The 1,871-nt window shown below is 34.7% G+C and overlaps 1 protein-coding gene across 1 annotated transcript in view; it reads left to right on the forward strand.

Moving 5' to 3' along the window:
- The first annotated feature begins 809 nt into the window (after positions 1–809).
- LOC107679185 (glutathione S-transferase Mu 3-like) overlaps positions 810–1,871 on the forward strand; it is a 5,525-nt gene continuing 4,463 nt past the window's right edge. Inside the window, exon 1 of the mRNA XM_016474698.1 lies at positions 810–901. Coding sequence (XP_016330184.1) covers positions 866–901 — 36 coding nt within the window. The 5' untranslated portion in view covers positions 810–865. The remainder of the gene's footprint in view (positions 902–1,871) is intronic.

Genomic DNA, 1,871 nt, shown 5'->3' on the forward strand with positions numbered 1-1,871 from the left:
AAATTAAAATATAATTCTGAGAGTCTGTGGATTTAATATTGCAGATATACTATTCACTGTATTTTTCAAAGCAGAAGTAAGCTATTTCTTGTGAATGTGCAAGACTTCAGATTATTTTGCTAATATAGGAGGGGGAAATGGAGGAATAAGTAATAGTGAAAGTATTTTTGCGACAAACCAGTGTGTTCTGTGCTTTTGACCAGCTTTTTTCCTATATTTTTTGTCCCTCTAGTGTTGGGGCTGTAAATTCTGTTTGGTCCAGATTCATTTTTAATATTAGTTTTTAATAAAATAATTGTATGCTTTTGGGTGTTTCTGAAAATCTGAGACGAATCTGGGACTAGTCAAACATTTCCAAGATAACTGGAAGACTTTTATTGTGAACTTTATATAAGAAAAAGAACAAAAGTGAAATCAGTTAGTGTTCATAAAAATCGACTGCTGCATGGGATAAAGAATTACTTAAGATTGTTAAGATAAACAAACACCTATTTTTGTTAAATTATGGTACATTATATATGCATCTATGATGTAAATGCGTTCTAAACTAGTTCTAATTTAACGCCTCGTATAGATTTATATAATAACAAACATGTTGACCTTGTGGTCCCAATAAGATTTTTTTCTCCTTGGTAAAATTCTAAAACATGCGTATGTATTTAGAATGCACATAGGCATATTGCTTGAAAAATATAAATTAAATATTTTATTATTTAGCATGAACATAAGATTCATAACATGATAGAACATCCATTTTGTGGGTGTAGTATCTCTTTAACTCGAAACCGCTATAGTACGTCTTACGTACACGCCCCCTCCTCCATTCCGCCGCTCCTTTGAAGAGCAAAACTTGCTTATTTGCAAGATGGCAATGAAATTGGCATATTGGGATATACGCGGGGTAAGAAACAGACGTAATTTTTGCATACCTGTTTTTATAATAATTTTGTATAGTTAGAACTTAAATGTATTCATATTTGATTTATGCGAAACGTTTGTTTCATAGCTTCGTCATGCAGTCATCGCAGAAGAATAGAATCGCAGTCAGTGTGGTTTGCCGTGTCTAAAAACGGTCAAAAATTCATACGCTCAGCTTGTTTAAATTCTCATCTTTGGTTAACGATAAGTCGAAAGAAATGAACTAGTCGGCAAAGTTTGATAACGTTATTTAGATATAACGGTCGTCTGATGTGACACTGAGCTGAAACATGCAAACTGCATTTTTTCTCCTGTGGATATTGTATAGACGATAACGTCTTTAACGTATACCTAAAAATCGTTCACTCCTAGTCAGGAGTGATTAATAGGAGTTAATAATAGCTTGTTGTCGTTTAGCTGCTTGCAAAGCCCACACTTTACTAAGTTATAATTATTGTATGTCAGTTATGTTTATCTACAGCCGCTTCGGGTGTGCAAAATTACGACGAAACACTTGCTGTATTCTTTAAGTTCATAGGAGCTACATTAAACACTGTGTTAAAGCACTGTGTAAAAGACAATTTTAACTTTGGGTTATAAAAACGTGCTTGAGAGCTGGTTTAAGGCCATTTTGCCAGAACGTTACGGCGAGTTGTCATAAACTGCCTCGGTGCTTAACGTTACCTTATTAAAGAGTTCTAGGCTTTCTAAAGTCGCAGAACATCCTTGTTTCGTCTCCTCGTCACTCTGACGGAAACCGGTAAAAATGTCGAACATCAGACGCGTAAACTGAAGTGTTTAAGATTGTTATTTTACTGTGTGTTTCAGAAGGCAACTTCAACACATCTATGTGGCAGCGTTTCCACAGCTATAAGAGTAGTTATTAAAGGGATAGTTCACCCCAAAATGAAAATTCTGTCATTAATTACTCATCCTCATGTCGTTCCAAACCC

The sequence above is a fragment of the Sinocyclocheilus anshuiensis genome, unplaced genomic scaffold (assembly GCF_001515605.1).
Source record: "Sinocyclocheilus anshuiensis isolate Anshui unplaced genomic scaffold, SAMN03320099.WGS_v1.1 scaffold13, whole genome shotgun sequence".
Classification (NCBI taxonomy): Eukaryota; Metazoa; Chordata; class Actinopteri; order Cypriniformes; family Cyprinidae; genus Sinocyclocheilus; species Sinocyclocheilus anshuiensis.